The sequence below is a fragment of the Natrix helvetica genome (genome assembly GCF_964273705.1).
Source record: "Natrix helvetica genome assembly, chromosome: 1".
Classification (NCBI taxonomy): domain Eukaryota; kingdom Metazoa; phylum Chordata; class Lepidosauria; order Squamata; family Natricidae; genus Natrix; species Natrix helvetica.
In genome coordinates this window covers 340,232,658-340,249,095 of record NC_138548.1, presented here as the reverse complement: position 1 = coordinate 340,249,095, position 16,438 = coordinate 340,232,658, and the positions used below count along the sequence as shown (strand labels likewise).

Here is a 16,438-nt window from a genome sequence, read left to right as displayed (position 1 = left end):
GTGCTGATAAATAAATAAAGGGAGACTAGTATAGATCTATTTCAAGCTATTTAGCTCTCATCAGCTAGCCATATCCTTACTGGGAATCGAACCAATATATAAATATAAAATTTAAATATAAAATATATAATATTATATAAAATATAAATATAAAATCACAGTAAGAGGGAACACCTATTGCACAGATGTTGGTCTGGTGTTTGTTGTAGCAGGAATCTCCTTGGTTGATCATTTCCCTCCTAGTTTGCAATCTAGAACAAAGTTTTCCTTTTTCCTTCCTTCTTTCCTTCCTTTTAGCATATATACAGTCCCTCCTCATGACACCCCACTCTTTCCCCCCATTCTTTTGCTTAAACAGAGTGACGAGGGGAAGATTGCTGATCCAGTACTTTGTTTATAGCATGGGAGTGGGAAGAACAAATATTTTGGGAGTGGATCATGGTTTTCACTCTTCCCCATCCTACTCAGTAATGACCCCGATGAAGCCAGGAGTGATGCTTCTACTTGCTAGGTGCAATATGGAAATAGCAAATTGAATGGCTTCTGTTGGACTAACCCAGGCCTCCGCTCTTTCTTTTCTCTAGGGGGAGTGGCTCCTGTTATTCAATAGCATCCTGCCTTTCCAGGAGGTCTTGACCCTCGTAACGCAGCTCCTGCTCCCCAGTGGTGGGCTAAGGATAACAGTTAACACAGAGGCGGTAAGATGGGATATTGCATGGCAGAATGTTACGGCTCCTTTACCTTCCCTCATCTTGTTTGGGTTTTTTCATGTTTTGGGGGACGATTTTAGCATGTTATTCCAAACCCCAAACACTAATTGCTGTTGAAGTTCAAAGTCCAAATAGGGGAGATGTTTTTTTTCATTTCAGAGGCTGCTTTGATCGGGATAGTTATTAAATTCCTAGGCATTAGATTCAGTCTCTTTGATCGCCAATTAAAAAAGACCTCAGATAGCATTTTTGGGGACATGTTTCATCAACTTCTAGACACCAACTGTCAGTAACCCTAATTCTCCCAAGGTATTTGTACTAAGAGAAATGGAACTATCTCGCTTATGTTATATTATAGATTTGCAAGTTCCTGATACAGCTAAGCATGGATTTCAGTTCCTACTACAACCGAGTACACATTCTCGGGGTAAGTGATCTGGGAAGGATATGAAGATACATAACATTCAGAACATAAGTCCAGAATGCACCATTTAATGCCTCTCATTATAGCAAATAGAAAATAAATAGTGGGTTTACTGTGAGCCAACGTGAGACTTAAAGCACTATGAACCATTTAACCTGGCTTATCTGCCTGTCCTGTTACCTATAGCATGGAGACTCCTACAAAACCTTTTATATGATAAACTCCTTTTCTCTCATTCCCAACCCACCATGGAGAAAGGCTGAATTCATCCTTTCCCTCTCTGCTGTCTAAAGGTTCCGTAACACTGGAAAATCCCATAGCACAGAAAATGCCTTAACTGGTTACTAAAAATGAAATTCTCCCATTATGGCTATTTATTGTGTGAGCCCAGCTCATATCTGGATGGCGAAATGCATCTTTTCCAAGCAGAGCCACAGAAAGAAAGAAAAAGGAGAACATGAAAGGATTTCATCCCCCCCCCCCCCCAAAGAAAGCGGTCTCTGTGCCTCTGCACACCATCTTGATCATTACTTCTGCCTCCCAACAGGAGCCACGTCCCCATTTGTTCAGCCAGATGTTTGCCCGGTTGCAGCTGATGAGAGCTGTGAGGGAAGTCTTCCACAGCGCCCTGGCCACCTTCCACCTACCTCCTCTAAGTCAGATCTGATCAGATTGGTCTCATACCTGGGCTTGGGAACCGCCTCCACCTCCCTTTGGTGAAGAGGGAGAGTCCATTCCTATGAGAAGGAGAATGGAGCATGGGATGTTACACTATACTGACTAATGGACAGCTACTCTGCATATCCTTGCAGGACACACGTTTTGTTAATGCTCTGAATTGATAAAAACAGGGCACATAAACTTCTGAAATGATTCAGAAATTCTTGGAAGATAATGAATTGCAGTCATGGAGCAGAGAAAGAGGCACGTATCCTGTATTATAAGTGCCTTGTTTCTGAAGTTCGTTTCAGATCGCACTGGGTTTAAACAGTGTTAAGAATACTTAAGCCTAATGAATAGAAAGCTGGTGGATGCAAATGACTTGTTTACTTACATGTTTTTAAATTCTGTTCTAAAATTGGAAATGTTTATTTTCATACAATTAAAAAAATGTTGATACCAGTAGCAAGGCAAGAGTGTGTGTAAATAAAGTAACACAGACACATGGAGCTCTGTGACTGCAGTTCCTCGAGGGTTCCCTGTACAAGCTCGTACTGTTCTACTAATTTTATCTAAACATCAGGTGGTGGACAAAGGCTCAGTTATAGTATTGTTCTACGGCTTATGAAAAGACAAGGGAAAGCAGGTTGAGATTATAATCAGCAACCTGCTCAGCATCCGCTCTCATGGACCATAACATTGTATGGAGAACACAGTAATGCAATAAAATGTGTGCTACCCACCTTTATTTTTCTCCTCATGTGCCCATCACATGGCCCATCAGATAGTATTGATATAGTGGATATCACAGTTCTTAGTGTAGGGTGGTGAGTCCAGCATCTTCTTTGGGGAAATGTCAATGATAGACATTAATTATTGCCACTGTTTCCTCAGACCAACGGGTTTTTTACATTGTAGCCAATCTTGATGGTCACAATGTGGTGGCAACTTGAAGGGCAAGGTGAAATTGCAGCTGAAATTGAGATTGGTGATCCTGGGACCATGGGCCCACCTTATTCCCTGCCATGTGCTCTGAAAGTGCCCGGATGCACCTCTGCCATAGGCATTCTCTGGCGGAAGGAGAGCCTCCATGTCTGCTTAGTAATTGGAGCCTACTCTTCAAATCTAGGGAAGAAACTGCAGGAATCTCGAGCAACCGTTACTGAGAAAGAGATGCTCTGCAAAACAGAATTTCACCTTTTGAAGATCTATCCATAGTACCGTGATTTCTGATAGAGTAGAAGCAAATAGTTGGCAAGTGGGAAACTGCTCTCCACAGATTATGAATGAGCAATCCGGTAGTGCTAGATAGATCCTAGAGAACAATTAGACTTTGAGGATTCGTGGAGTCCTAAATTTTGATCAGATCCAAATTATTTTTCACTTCTTGAAATGTATTTGACTATTAGTAGCTCGGGTTGGTAGTTAGGTTGTTGTTCTGAGCTCCGAGCGTGGCAATTTGGTTGCAAACATTTCATCACCATTTGAGGAGACATTGTCAGTGCGCTTTGAATTGTGTTCGTCTGTCAGAACACTGGCCTTTAAATACCTTTTTATGTGATTTTATAGGAACAAACAACATCCACACTAATTTGCATCATTGAAAAAGGTATTAAAAGGCCAGTGTTCTGACAGACGAACGCAATTCAAAGCGCACTGACGATGTCTCCTCAAATAGTTTGCAACCAAATTGCCAAGCTTGGAGCTCAGAACAACAGCCTAATTTTTTACCTCTACTTTTCCTTTATGGTAAATAATAAAGTGCTGGGTTTGAATCAAACCATGTTCTCCTCCACTCATAGGTGCTCATGGGGTGACCTTGATTTGGTTAGTCCCACAGCAGGAACTTGTGAGAAGAATGGGAGAACCTGCCATATGTGCTGCCTTGATCTCCCGGATAAGATAAAATCATATGCGTAATAGGGTTTCCCATCTTTTCCTGCTGGCTTGTCCGCTTGCGTCTTTCGGGAGCAGGGCGATTACTTGTTTGGTTCTAGCACTTCCCAAAGGAAGGAGTCACCCTTGTCTTTATGGGACAACCTGGGTAGACAATGACACTTGCTTTAGGCACGTCTGAGCTCTTAAGCCTGACCCACTGAAGGGAACTACCAATTCCTTCCAGGGATACTCTTTCTTGATAACCTGATTTTGTTCAGCATTGGGAGCAAAGTGTGGCTGGACTGCCACATTGGAATTGAAATGCAGCCGCCTGTATTAATGAGTACTGCCTGTGCGGAACACTCTGCAAAATTGTTTTTTGATGGTCAGATCAAGTTATTATTCTGATGCCTTTGCTAGTTCCAAGTGCACCAAAGGAGTCTTGGTATAACCATGCTGTGGATTTATGAAATATGCCTGTGGCTCTGGAGAAACCATAACCACTGTCAGGCCAGGAATGAAATGCTGGATTATCAAGCACTGGTCTGAAAGACACGACTCTGCAACAGTCTTATTGGAGCAAGTATCAGGGCAGAAGATACTGACGAAAGACGAATCGGGCTTAATGGAGAAAGGCCACCATATATGGGGAAGGGCAAAGGTCCTTAGCACTGGGAGCCACTTGTTCTAAACTGGAGTTTGTGGGGTGCAATACACTCCACCCACCACCACCACCACATACTCATCTCTCCGGCCCCTGGAAGTCCTACTGCCCTGGAATGCCTATCATCCATCCATCCATCTATCTATCATCTGTCTATCTCTATCTATTGTCTGTCTGTCTGTCTGTGTCTCTATTACAGGGGTGTCCAAACTTGGGAACTTTAAGACTTGTGGACTTCAACTCCCAGAATTCTGGGAGTTGAAGTCCACAAGTCTTAAAGTTCCCAAGTTTGGACACCCCTGCTTTATTATCTATCTAATCTATCTATATTCCACCTTTATTGTTTTTACAAATAACTCAAGGCAGCAAACAAATCCAACACACCTTTCTCCTCCTATTTTCCCCACAACCACCACCCTGTGAAGTGGGCCCTGTGATCCAAACCCTTTGTGAAATTGGGATAACGATGCCTTTCACCTTGCTACAAGTGATGCTCCGAGCAGAATTCCTTTTGATATCTGCTGTTTGCCCTCCTTCCTCTTCTGAATTTCAATGGAATGAAGCCATTTCAGATTCCCCCTTTTATTTCTCTACCTTGCACATCCAGCCCCCAGGAAAGGACTTGCAACCCCTGACCACATATCACACCGCGATAGCTGTGTCCTTCAGTTTCCCAACACTCCAGAGCGGCCACATCAGCCACGTGGCAGAATTTGCTCCATACGAACGACAAGCTGTCCTCACGGAGACTCCAGAGGGTCAAGCGTTGGTCCACTGACACAGAAAGGAGGAAGTCCAGGTGGAGGGGCCTCACTCCTGTCACAGGAGCTGCGTGAGCGCCAAGCCTTGATACTTTTCTGATCACTTGGATGCCAGCCCTGGCTGGGGTCTCCTGGCCCACAGCGCTTTCAGCCTTCACCTCAATAACATGGACAGAGATGGACCCGTCATCACTGCCACTGACCACTACAAAGTGTCTCTTGGCTGTTTTCCGGATGTGGAGGCTGTTCACACCGCAGCTGTGAGCCTGAACGGTCAGGAGTGGAGATTCCAGGGCTGGAAAAGAACAGAAGTGCTGGTTATTTTTCCGCAATTTACTGCTGGCTCCTTGAGCAGTTTTTTTTAAAAATTGGAAAGGTGAGGTAGTGTTAAGATATTTAATTTAATAGCTGGAACAATAAAGGGCATAATGGGCCAGAACACACATTTCTTAGTTGATTATTGGAGAGTGCGGGCTCCTGCGTGAGGCAATCTATGTTATGATTGGTTGCTGGGTAAGAAATGGGAATTTCCCTTTTTCTGGCCCTTTTTCTTCTGTGTGCTCTGTATGCTGTTGTGTGATTTACCTGACGATGTAGTGACGTGCCTGACTATCTTGTTTGCTGTAAATCTAAACGTAAAATACATTTATTTATATAAAACTACAAGTTCGTGTCAGCGTCTCTGACTCTTATTTGGACACCAGTTGTGCAATTCCCTGACAGGTAGAACTACAAGAAACAGTTGTACACTGAAAGTGTCTTAAGATTGGAGAGGAATTTTGTTGTTGTTAGGTGTGAAGTCATGTCTGATCCTTCGTGACCCCATGGACAACATTCTTCCAGGCCTTCCTGTCCTCTACCATCCCCCAGAGTCCATTTAATCTCACGCCTACTGCTTCAGTGACTCCGTCCAGCCACATTCTCTGTTGACCCCTTCTTCTTTTGCCCTCAATCTTTCCTTCATTAGGCTCTTCTCCAGTGATTCCTTCCTTCTCATTAGGTGGCCAAAGTTGTTTGAGTTTCATCTTCAGGATCTGGCCTTCCAAAGAGCAGTCAGGGTTGATCTCTAGGACTGACAGGTTTGATTGCCTTGCAGTCCAAGGGACTCGCAGGAGTCTTCTCCAGCGCCATAGTTCAAAGGCTCCATTCTTTGGCACTCAGCCTTCCTTATGGTCCAATTTTCACAGCCATACATTGCCACTGGGAAAACCATAGCCTTGACCATACACACTTTTGTAGTTCAATCCAAAGGCTCAACCGTACCTTCAGATGAACAGAAACTCCAGCTGAGAAGCTTTACAAGAAAGGGGATGCACTGGCCTTTTCAGGCTGCGTCATCGGGACAGCCAACACCTACCTAGGGGTTTCACCGGAATGTCTCCTGTCTTTACAATTGCTGAAATATGACTGAGGGCAGCAGTAACGTCCCAAAATGCAATGCTACCATCAGTGGCCGCACTGCCCATAAAGTGTCTCCTGAAAAGAAAAAGGTATTTCTAAAATTAGTTCTTGCAGTCCTCCAGTCTGATTCTCTGCTCCAAATTTAATGCAAGCACTTCCTGGCCCTGGGAGGTGGCACTCACATGCCGTTGCTCTGTTCTTCCTACCTTCTCCCACTAGCCATCTTGTAGGCAAATGCCTCGACCTTCAAGACACAGTGTTGATGGTGAAAGGATTCTGCTATGAGACACAACTTCTTGGCGTTCTCAAGCAACAGGAACAATCTGCCAAAAAAAAAAAAAAAGGAAAGAAGGTGCTTAAATGGATACAGAGCTCATATTTTCTTCAGGGTCTTCTCTTGATATGGTGTCCCAAAAGGACTTTCTTGTAACTGGACTTTCTTGGTTTTTCTTTGAAGACGCTTCGCTTCTCACCCAAGAAGCTTTTTCAGTTCTGACTGGATGGTGGGGAATGGAAGAGTTTTTATTCCTTGCATTCTTGATTCCTTGAATGCTTCCATTCCCCACCATCCAGTCAGAGCTGAAGAAGCTTCTCGGGTGAGAAGCAAAATGTCTTCAAAGAAAAAACCAGAAAGTCTAGTTGCCTCTTGAAAAAGCACCTTTGGGACAACCATGACCTGGATGACTGAGAATCTCTGTGGACTTCTTGAAATGCTGATACAACACTGTCACTCTGTGAGCTACACTGACTCCAAGTAGGCTTCTGAATCCAATTCAAGGATGCCATCTATAAAGCCGTACAATGGCATAGGACCAGGTGATCGCTCATTGTTTCTGCCTGCTCCATCAGGTGTCAGCTCCGAGGCCTGGAGCTGCCATTCAGGGGGCAGAAGACTGGGCCAGCTGCCAAGACTCACCGTCTCACCTGCACAAACTGAAGAAGTTCATGCTAACAATCCATGATTAATTGCCGGGTGGTTTTGCTCTGGGTCACAAAGTGATGGGTGTGCACACAAGGCTTTCTTATCTTAATTACCAATGTAGCTATAAAAGGGGGTGCAAAGCACCGGGTGGCAGCTCTGACAATTTATTCATTGCCTTAGTGCTTTGTTGGTCAGTTCGTGCGGAAGGAAGAATACAAACTGCATTTACAAACCGTTTCTGTGTTTGGCTGGTTTCATTATCCCTTCGAAACCTGACACCAGGTCTATCAGGAAGGGCATGTTATTTCTAGGTCTCTTTCATTAAAAACACAACATCTTGTTGGACTCCACAGCCAAGCTCTCTCTACAGGTCTGGAACTGCAACCCCACTACAGAATAATAGAATTGGAAGGGACCTTGGAGGTCTTCTAGTCCAATCCCCTGCCCAAGCAAGCAGGACACCCTACACCAGCGATGGCGAACCTTTTTTGGCTCGCATGCCACAAGTGGGGGGAGCTCAGGGGGGTCCTGTGCGGGTGTGCTGCACCCATAATGCAATGCACGACCCCCCCAGTGCGCATGCGCGCACAACAGGCGCAAACCCCCCCCCCCAATTTTTCCATGCTTTTGTCACCCTCCCCAGGCTCCAGAGGCTTTATAGGAGCCTGGGGAGGGCGAAAAGAGCCTCCCCCGCCCTCCCGGAGGCCCTCCGGAGGCTTCAGGGACTGTCCGGAGGCTTCCCTGAAGCCTTCGGAACGCTTAAAATGACCCTCCGAGCAAACTGGAAGTGACTTCCGGTTTGCTCAGAGGGTCGTTTTAAGCGCTCCGAAGGCTTCAGGGAAGCCTCCGGAGCTTTGGAGAAAAGGTTGTCCCCTTCTTCTGACAGCCCCTCAAATATTAGAAGACTGCTCTCATGTTACCCCTAGTCCTTCTCTTTGTTAAACTAAGCATACACAGCTCCTGCAACTGTTCATCATGTTTTAGTCTTAACTATCTTAGATCCAGAGGCCCCTGCTCCTATTAGGTTTTTGTAAGGCTTTGAAGAGTGGCTGCTCCTCCAGGCTTTTGGGAGAGATAATTAGATGAATTTGGTTGGTGATGCGGTTTTGATTTGGGAGGTTACTATTTACCTGAGGTGTCATGCATTTATACTGTCATGATATTTTAATCTTTGCACGCCACCTGGAGTCACTGCTGTGTGAGAGGCTGTTTTATAAGTTCTTTAAAAACTGTATTTTTCGGAGTATAAGATGCACCTTTCCCCCCCTAAAAGTGGGTGAAAATTTAGGTGCGTCTTATAGACCGAATATGGGCTTTTTTGACCTCCCGAACCCTCTGTGCATCAGGTTTCTGCCCTCCCCAGCCCCCAGAAGCACTCTGCAGTGCTCTGCAAAGCCCGTTTTTGGGCTCCCAAGCCCTCCCACATCATGCTTTCACCCTCCAAAGCCCCCAGAAGCATCCTGCAGGCCTAAAATGGGCACGCTTTTGGCAAAAACGGTCCGTGCAGAGGACTGTAGAGTGCTTCTGGGGCCAGGGAGGATGAAAGCATGACGCACAGAGGCCAAAAACTTTTTTTCGATGTTCTCCACCTGTAAATTTAGGTGCATCTTATAGTCCGAAAAATACAGGTACCTGTTCCTGTTTCTTGCTTGAATGTGGGGGAAATGCTTCATAGGAATAAACAGCATCTGGCCCACCTTGTCTTTTTTTTCCCCCCTACTTCCCTCCTCTCTGGGTCTATTTGCTCTGACAAGCAAAGCCCATTCTAGCCATCCGAATCCCCAAAACAAGAAGAGCAGAATTAATTTTCCTTACCGGACAGAGGCATCACTACAAGCAGCAGCTAGGAAGCACAAGGGACCGGGCAATTCCGCCTCTTCTATCCTAGCAAGCACCACCACCGACATGTACCTGGAACACACAAGTCCATCACTTCTTCCAGAGAGGATTTTCATTTGCTGCCAGTTTCGTATTTCAGAAGAGAAACAGCCATTATGCAAGCTAGAAAACGGCATGCTGCTTACTATCTCTGGTCTCTATCATAGATCACACACACACACACACACACACACACACACACACACACACACACACACGTAATGAACGTAGAGGAGCCACCAGTCTTTCACAAATAAGCTTAAAATTAGATTGAAACGATATGAAAAGGGTCATCATATTATTATTATTTTTAACCAAAATGCTGAACATACATTTAAATCTTTGAAGGATGGAGTATCCCTGTATTCTGTGGAAGTAGTGATATTTAACAGGGAAATGTGTGTGTGCCCTGGCTTTGCAGTTCCCCCATAGAACTTGTGACCATGCAGTTGTGCCATGCTGTCTGGGGAAATCTGGGAGTCAAAGTCCACACGTCTTAAAATTGCTGGGAAACACTGGTCTAAACCATTAGAGCAGATTTTTGTTACAATTGGGGTGTAGTGTTTTTAGCATTTGTGTCCCGTAAAGAGAACTGGTGATCCTACAGATACCTCCTCACCTCCAACTTTGCAGAATTCTGCTGACAATTTAATCAATTTGGGGGTGTGTGCAACATTTTACACAAACCACAGAGCAGGTTGAAAACCTCACAGTAGTTTTGATATTTTGATGCAACTCCTGGAGCCTCAATACATTTTGCCCGCTTATTAGTGAAGTTTCTATTAGATCAGCTTTTATTATGGGCAATACCTGGTTGATTTGTGAAAAAAGCGAAAAACCAAATGGTCATGAAAATTACACTGGAAGGCAATTAGAAATGAATACGGGTAGTTCTTGACTCACGACTGTAACTTAGCCTAGAATAGATTTAGTCCTAAATGGTTACATTTACTGGATGTAAACCCTAGAAATTGGCAAAAACACCAAAAATTGTGATCCTGTGAAGTGCAAATGGCCAAAAATGCAAGCCAGTTGCCATGCGTTCAAAATGAAATCATGTCACTCTGTGGATGTGTGTGGATGTGCACGCAATGCGGGTATGCCTGGCTGTCGGAACTTTGAAATAGGGTCATAAATACCTTTCCATTGCAATGTCAAACAGTCGCTATCCCACCAGCCATTAAATGAGGATTACTTGTACTACATGCACATGCGTTGAAGGAGCTGAATGCACAAAGAGAATCAACAGCCTAGACTCAAAAGCTAAACAAGGCTGTATACTTTATATATGGGGGTCAATCATAGCACCAGTGCAGGTGGTCCTAATATACAGTTATATATTTTCCGAGGTGGGTAAAATGAGGACTCAGATGGTTGGGGGTCATATGCTGACTCTGTAAACCGCTTAGAGAGGCCTATAAAGCACTGTGAAGTGGTATATAAGTTTAAGCCAGGGGTGTCAAACTCGAGGTACGTGGGCCAGATCCGGCCCACGGAGTGCTTAGATCTGGCCTGAGGGGCTACCCTGGAAACAGCGATGGGCTAGCCCACGGTGCCTCTGCCAGCAAAAATGGAGCTCTGTTTTCGCTGACAGAGCATTTCAGGAGGCCGCCACAGCAGAAAACGGAGCTTGTGAGGGCCCATTTTCGCTTGTAGAGTGCTCAGGCCACCACAGGCACCCCCGACAGGAGTTGAGCTTCCCCCACCACTGCCCACCTGCCCCTGAGATCAAACAAAACCCTGATGTGGCCCTCAATGAAATAGAGTTTGATACCCCTGGTTTAAGTGCTATTGCTATAGGAAAAGACCATTTATTTCTACCTGGTTTCTGGATCCATCTTGATGAGTTTGTGCTTATTCTTCTTGTAGTCCCAGTGCTCATCTAAGCGATGCGATGCCACATGGACCACCTGACAGGCTATGCTGCTACTGCTGCTGGAACCAGGCTTAGGGCTGAGCGCTAAACGATAACACTCGATCTGGGCTCGTCCCCCAGCAGAAAAAAGCATAGCGGAGATCCTTTCCCTCTCAGGCTGACTAACGCCATTCTGCACCACAGTCAGAGCTCTTACACTGGAGATGTGGTCGCCAAGAGCAGCGAGCTGGGTCACTCTGCGAGTTTGCACATTAAAAGCAAGAATGTTGACCGTATTGTCCTCACTTCCTGTAGCAAAAATACTGATCCTCTCTTGCCCAGAGGCTTCCAGGCTACCAACGTGACACACACATGTCATCCCCCTGCCGTGCAGAGCAGCTTTCAGGATTCGCTGCCCACTGGCGGCGTCTTTACTTTGGTACAACCAAATTCCCCCAGTTTTGATATAGGCAAAGGTCTCTGCGGAAAGGCAGTGGGCGTAGCTCCAGGAGCGGTGGCCACCTCCGCAGGGAATGCAGAGGAGCCTCTCACTGCTGCTGGCACTCCAAATTACAAAGTGGGTAGCATGGAAGCCGAGCACCCTCAGGCTCCCATCAGGGCCAAAGCGTAGCTCTTCCAGCCACTCTAGGTCTTTGCACGGCTTTTGCTTCCTCAGCACTTGGAGCTGCCGATCCTTCACTTGCAGCTGGCGATAGCAGCTGTCCCTCCCCGTGCTGTAAATAAAGCCACCGTGGGAGGTGACAGAGGTCACCCCCTGTTTCCCATGAAGCCCAAAAAGCAGCGAAACAGGCCTCTCGGCATGGGGCTCTCCACTTCCACTAGGGAAGGAAAATCCAGGCAAGGCACAGGCAGTCTCTGAAGTAGAACTGCCGGGTTCACCTCCTCCTTGTGCTTCTTCCAGTCCCGGAGTTGGCTTGCAGGCAAACATCATAAGAGAGCCTCTGCGGTCGCCACAAAGCAGAAACTCTTCCCCGGGCAAAAAAGCAATGCAGGTGTGCCATCGCTGCTTGCAGACTGGCAGGAGAAAACATTGCTTTAGCACCACTGTTGTGCCTCCACGTGGGCGCCAAGAGGCCTCCAGCCACAGCAAAGTCCCAGCTGGGCCAGAAGCAAAGAGGCTGCAAGTATTGAGGTTCCGGTTTGGATCCGCGACCCAAGTCAAATTGTGCACTTTCCCTTCAAAGAGGTTTATCTCCTTGCTTTGGGCGGGACTGCCGAGCGGAAAAACTTTCACCTGCCCTGACAAGTTGCCCATGGCACAGAGAAAGTCTCCACTGGCAAGCTTGGACACTTCTAAGAGACTGTAAGACTGATAAGCGGCGTCCTGCAGGAGCCATGCCCAAGTTTTAGAAATCAAGTCACAGGAATAGACAGCCCCGTCATCAGTCATCACCAACAGATGGTTTTCATCCACTAGTTTTACTGCCCTTGGGGATCCTTTTCTGCCAGAGGAAGCAAAATCCAGCTGCGAGAGCCTGTTTCCAGTGCTGCTTCTTTCCTTGAGGCACCAGTGTCTAATGCCCGAATCGACTCCCCCTGTAAACACCCAGCCTCGCTCCTCATCCACAGCCACCGCCCGGAGTCCCTGGCCCTTGTGTCCTTTGAAGCTGTGGACAATCTTGCCCTGATAGGTCCACACAAGACAGGCTGAATCCTCACCAATGCTGATGATGTAATCCCTCAGCAGTCTTACTGACCAGACTCTGGACTGGTGCCCGTAGCACACCAGCAAGCACGGGATCAGAGCAGGAGATGCTCTGAGGTCGCCGATGCTCCAGAGCCGAACACTCCTGTCATCCGAGGCAGAGGCCAGGATGCCCTGGCTCTCCAAGAAGCGAATGCTGAAGATGACACCGCTGTGTCCACTGATCCTACTGCAGGGCTTTATTCTTCCTGTGTCATCTGTCTGGTCAGCCACACCCCAGACCACCAACTGATGAAAAACGGTGCCAGCCACCAGAACCAACGTCTCCCAGTGGCTCCCCACCAAGTGGGCAGAATAAAGGATACACTTCTCTTGGCAGTGCACTTCTTGGAGAACCCTCTGGCTGGTGCAGTCATATAATGCCACTGAATTGTGACCCAAGGCCACAGCCAGACTGCTGGGCCTCTCCGTCCTGCGTTCCATCCACTGCAGGTCCCAGATCCAGTCGTGCAGCTCACAGAAAGGAAAGACTTCACTGAGTTCCACTGAGCTGTTCTGGAAGCGGAGCTCTACAACCACAAAGCCTTTGCCTCCAAAGACAGCCAGGGTTGGGGATTGGTTATCTCTAGGACTCAAACTCTGCTGCTCCTTAATACCATGGACAGTATAGTTCTGAAGGACCTGCTTGGAGCATCTTGCTGATGGACTGGCGTTAGGCTCCAAACTATATATGCCTATATAGGGTCCTTCTCCTAAAGGAAGAGAAACACCAGAATGTCAAGTCAGCATATTTCGCATGCTATCAACATACCACTCTCTTTCCCCAGGATTGCCCATCCACATATATCTGATTGCCAAATTCCTATGAACTCCATTAACGTATTTCATAGATAGTAGTCTTATTGATCCTAAACGGGATTCCTATTTGCTGCCCCTTTTCTTCTAGGCTTTCATCACAGGCCATTATATTCTGCCAGCTTCTAATTACTGTGGGGAGAGATCTTGGCTTAGCTTAGCAGAAAACTGACTTTAAAACCAAGCTGCAGCAAAATGATTGTTACCCTTGAATTAGCAATGTTCATATTTGTGCCGTGTGACAATGGCCGCTATCCCCACTAAATGGGGGAAAAAGTGGGGATTGTGGTCTCTCATTGTAGAAAAAGTAAGATATTTACCTGCAATAAGATTGTCTCCCACCATCTCCAGAGCTGTTATAGGAGCCAACAGTAGCTCTGTTTCCATGACTTTTCAAGGATGGGAGGTGAAAAACCCTCTTGATTCTCTCTCCCTTTTATATATGGCTATGCAGACCTCTGAGGAAAGAGGAAAAATGGTTAGCCCAACCTATAGATCTGCATTAGCTCAAGCAGGAAAATACCAGAACAAGCTGTCTTTTCATGTACAATGGAGGAATCGTGAAGAGCGAAGGAAGACGCTCCCAAGCAGAATCAACATATCTGGTTCTGAAAGACAGCTCCCAAGTAAGTTTAGATAAACCTTTTCTTTTTAAGTGGCAAACATTTTTGAATGGCGTCTCAGAAAAGTAAATCTATAGAGGAGCATTAGAAAGTTAACACCTGGAGAACTGAAAATAAAATATCATCAGATAGTCCTGACATGCAAAAACTATACACTTTATTACATTAAGGAAATCCATGTAAACACAGTATTTAGAAAGTAGTGTCTATTTTGACCTACTTGTTGTGGTCTTGGGTCTGTTTGCCAAGAAGAGGATCCACCTATGCCTGAGGGGAGCTAGGAAAGCCTATTTCGAAGAATCAATGCCCTTTCCTCTTGAGGTAACTAATAATCATGTTCAAACTATTGTACTTTAGACACACAATGTGGAGATCCGACTGCCTGGAGAAGCCCATAACACAGGGAATAACAGAACAGAATGACCGAGTTGGAAGGGACCTTGGCGGTCTTCTAGTCCAACCCCCTGCTCAGGCAGGAGACCCTATTTCAGGCAAATGATTATCCAATCTCTTCTTAAAAACTTCCAGTGTTGGAGTATTCACAACTTCTGGAGGCAAGTTGTTCCACTGATTACAGATGGAGGATGCACACCACCAGCCACCGGGTGAAATCCGCCACTGGGAGATGTAAAAGCGGAAGAAGGATCATCTGGAGGAAAACCGATCTTTCGGAATCGCTGAGAACTCTCAGCGATGGGATTTAATCTAGAATTGCAAGACACTAATGCAGAAATCATTAGTGCCTTCCCAGAATCTAGTTTATCCCCAAGTTCTGGCTCTGCTGACTAAGGAGGATGGAATCCGAATTAATTTCTGCTGTAAAATGCTGCAAATACCATATTTTTCATTTTACACATTTCTCCACGTTCCGGTATCTACAGAGCAGGAAGCCCAAAGAGGCGCCTATATAACCAGGAAGCAGGCAGGCCAGGCTGAGGCTATCAAATGTAATGTCGGAACGCGTGGTACTCTTTTGCATTTCGCCCAGCAAGCGGAGCAAAGGTACAAAACAGCGGAGGAGAAAAGAAAGCAGCAACGCGAAAGGACCCTGGCGCAACAATCTCGCGAGATAAGAAGTCTTCAGAATTCTTACCTCTCCTACACGCGCCGCCACCGATTGGGTATGCCGCGGGGGGCTCGTTCCCGCTTCCCTTTCGCCAAGAGACGCCATTGGATAGCGGTTGCTAAGGCGGCTCTCTCGTCTGGGAGAGATTCGATTGTAGCGAAAGGGAAGGAACGTTTTCTTAAAGGTACAGCGAGCCGAATATCTCTGCCCATTGAAACCTGGGATTGGCGGCCCCAGGAAAGTATAACGGAACGGAACGGAACAGCCGGATCTCGAAATCGGAGAGAGCGTGAGCTGAAAAGGGACACGAGGGAAAAGCAAGCAACTTTACGGCAACATCACAGCAAAGGTCCGTGTCTCTGAAGCCCGAGAGTGTTTCCATGTGATTCGCCCGGAGCAAAGAGAAAAAGCGATCGTTTGTGGGATTCGATGCAAAGCTAGAGAGCAGGAATTCGGAATCCTTTGCGATGTTTCTCAAACTTGGCGACTTTTAGATGTGTGGATTTCCAAGATTATAGGCAATCCGCTCATAGGAACAAGTGAATCGAGTAAACGTGGCCATACAGTTATCTTTCCAATGCTTCAGTGTCAGTATTTTGGCCATACGAAGTGTGTGGAGATTTTTTTACAAGCAATTACCTTGTCCAGTTCTCAAATTCCATGTTATTCAAGAGAATATTATCCTCTGAAAATGTTAGCTTTTGTCAAGTTATATTTATAGAATCCACTACTCTCTTTTCAAAACTTATTAGACTTTTATGCAGAATACATAAGGTGAAAAAGAATAATTGTGTGTTAGAAATTATACACACATACAAATAATATTTGCATTAGGTAAGTATATATAGAATTGTAGCTGTTAACTTATAAGTGAAGTTATAAAATAAATAACCCTAAGCATTTTTCAGAGTCAGCATATTGACCCCAACAATCTGGGTCCTCATTTTACTCACCTCAGAAGGATGGAAGCCTGAGTCAATCTTGATCGAACTCCTGGCAGTCAGCAAAATTAGCCTGCAATACTGCACTCTAACCACTGTGCACCAAGGCTCATTGTTAATTTTAACAATATTCA

General features: G+C 45.9%; 2 protein-coding genes across 5 annotated transcripts in view; one reads left to right on the top strand and one right to left on the bottom strand.

Annotated features, from left to right (window-relative positions):
• DALRD3 (DALR anticodon binding domain containing 3) overlaps nucleotides 1-4,505 on the top strand; it is a 33,384-nt gene extending 28,879 nt beyond the window's left edge. For both annotated transcript variants that reach the window (XM_081935944.1, XM_081935943.1), the window contains exons 11-13: nucleotides 585-698; nucleotides 1,069-1,137; nucleotides 1,682-4,505. In XM_081935944.1, coding sequence (XP_081792070.1) covers nucleotides 585-698; nucleotides 1,069-1,137; nucleotides 1,682-1,801 — 303 coding nt within the window. In that variant the 3' untranslated portion in view covers nucleotides 1,802-4,505. The remainder of the gene's footprint in view (nucleotides 1-584; nucleotides 699-1,068; nucleotides 1,138-1,681) is intronic.
• A 397-nt stretch (nucleotides 4,506-4,902) lies between these two features.
• WDR6 (WD repeat domain 6) lies at nucleotides 4,903-15,320 on the bottom strand. 3 transcript variants are annotated; one of them, XM_081935924.1, is made up of 7 exons: nucleotides 14,518-15,320; nucleotides 13,995-14,132; nucleotides 11,120-13,571; nucleotides 9,236-9,421; nucleotides 6,705-6,821; nucleotides 6,455-6,573; nucleotides 4,903-5,392 (listed from the first exon to the last, which is right to left on the bottom strand). In XM_081935924.1, exons 2-7 carry the CDS (start codon nucleotides 14,059-14,061, stop codon nucleotides 4,905-4,907), a joined length of 3,429 nt encoding a protein of 1,142 aa, XP_081792050.1. In that variant the 5' UTR covers nucleotides 14,062-14,132; nucleotides 14,518-15,320; the 3' UTR covers nucleotides 4,903-4,904. The 3 variants fall into 3 exon arrangements, with proteins under 3 accessions (XP_081792050.1, XP_081792051.1, XP_081792052.1); XM_081935925.1 differs by having other exon boundaries at nucleotides 9,236-9,331; XM_081935926.1 differs by lacking the exon at nucleotides 4,903-5,392 and having other exon boundaries at nucleotides 6,477-6,573; nucleotides 6,681-6,821.
• Between the last annotated feature and the right edge of the window lie 1,118 nt (nucleotides 15,321-16,438).